Raw genomic sequence first — 1389 nt, 5'->3', positions numbered from 1 at the left:
GTGTCTTGCTGCTTTTGCTGCTGCTGCTGTGCGGGGGCTGCTGCTGCAGCAGCAGCAGCAGCAGCCTTGGGCTGACGCGGAGCTCGAGCTCTCCAGCTGGGGGGCTGGTGGCTGAGCGGCTGCTAGAGAACGATGATGCGGCAGACGAAGCCGCAGCAGCAGCAAAAGCTGCAGCAGCAGCGCCCGCAGCAGCAGCAGTAGAAGGAACAGAAGCAGCAGCAGCAGAAGGGGCAGCAGCAGAACCAGCAGCAGATGCTGTGCTTCTCTGGCCGCAGGGAGCCAGGCTGAAGAGACGTTTGTCTTTGTTGGGTGTAGACGGTGCGCTGCAGCTGGTGCTGCTGCTGCTGCTGACGAGTTTCTTTGTTCGCTTCCTTCGGGTGTATGCGCAGCTAGCTGCTGAGAGGGAGGCTGCTGCTGCTGCTGCAGTTGCAGCAGAAGGGGGGGGAGACAAGGAGGGAGGAGGAGACAGCAGCACTGCCGAAGAAGAGGGAAAGGAGACAGAGGAGCAGCAGCAGCAGCAACTGNGGGAGGAGGAGACAGCAGCACTGCCGAAGAAGAGGGAAAGGAGACAGAGGAGCAGCAGCAGCAGCAACTGCAGCAGCTGCAGCAGCGGCTGCAGCAAAGCAGAGAGAGACTGCAGCGAGCGAGAGAGGCAAGGGACGAGGTGTATGCGCAGCTTGCGGTGTATGCGGAGACAGCCGGAGGAGACGCCGCAGATGCAGTGCTGCTTATAAACGCTTCTAGGGAAGCTGCTGCTGCCTGGGATGGGTACGGCCGAGAGATAGATGCTGCTGCTGCTGCTGCTGCTGAGGGAAGGGAGAGGCTGCGGCAAGCTGCTGCTGCTCTGCTGCAGGAGCTGCAGGCAGAGGTGGCTAAGAACAAACAGGAGCTGCTGCGGCAGGTGCAGCAGCAGCAGCAGCAGCAGCACAAGCCGCTGCTGCTGCGGCTGTCAGGCATGTCGCGTGCTGATGCAGCAGCAGCAGCAGCATCAGAGGACGTGGAGCTGCTGCGGGCTCGTGCTGCTGTGGGGTCAGCAGCATTGGCGCTAGAGAGTGAGGAGACGAAGAAGCAGCTGCTGCTGCGGCAGCAGGAGCTGCTGCAGCAGCAGCAGCAGCAGCTAGANGTGAGGAGACGAAGAAGCAGCTGCTGCTGCGGCAGCAGGAGCTGCTGCAGCAGCAGCAGCAGCAGCTAGAGAAAGAGAGAGATAAACCCCTAGAAGAAATGAAGCTACTAAAGACAAAGGTAGAAATGCTGCAGGCAGCAAGAAGAGAGCTACCTGCTGCTTCAGCTCGTGTGCAGGAGCTGGCGGAGAAAGCGGATGCTGCTGCTGCTGCTGCTGCTGCTGCTGCTGCTGGTGATGCTGATGCTGATGTTGGGATCGATGCTGAT

General features: G+C 60.8%; 1 protein-coding gene across 1 annotated transcript in view; it reads left to right on the top strand.

Annotated features, from left to right (window-relative positions):
* The window catches only part of EMH_0074960 (uncharacterized protein), a gene marked incomplete at both ends in the record, with an annotated part of 3229 nt that overhangs the window by 1187 nt on the left and 653 nt on the right, over nt 1–1389 (top strand). The window contains 3 exon segments of the mRNA XM_013499533.1: nt 50–524; nt 528–664; nt 745–1024. Coding sequence (XP_013354987.1) covers nt 50–524; nt 528–664; nt 745–1024 — 892 coding nt within the window.

The sequence above is a fragment of the Eimeria mitis genome, genomic scaffold, assembly GCF_000499745.2.
Source record: "Eimeria mitis Houghton genomic scaffold, Emh_scaff4412, whole genome shotgun sequence".
NCBI lineage: Eukaryota > Apicomplexa > Conoidasida > Eucoccidiorida > Eimeriidae > Eimeria > Eimeria mitis.
The sequence above is the reverse complement of the archived record's forward strand: the minus strand, read 5'-3'. Positions and strand labels throughout refer to the sequence as shown.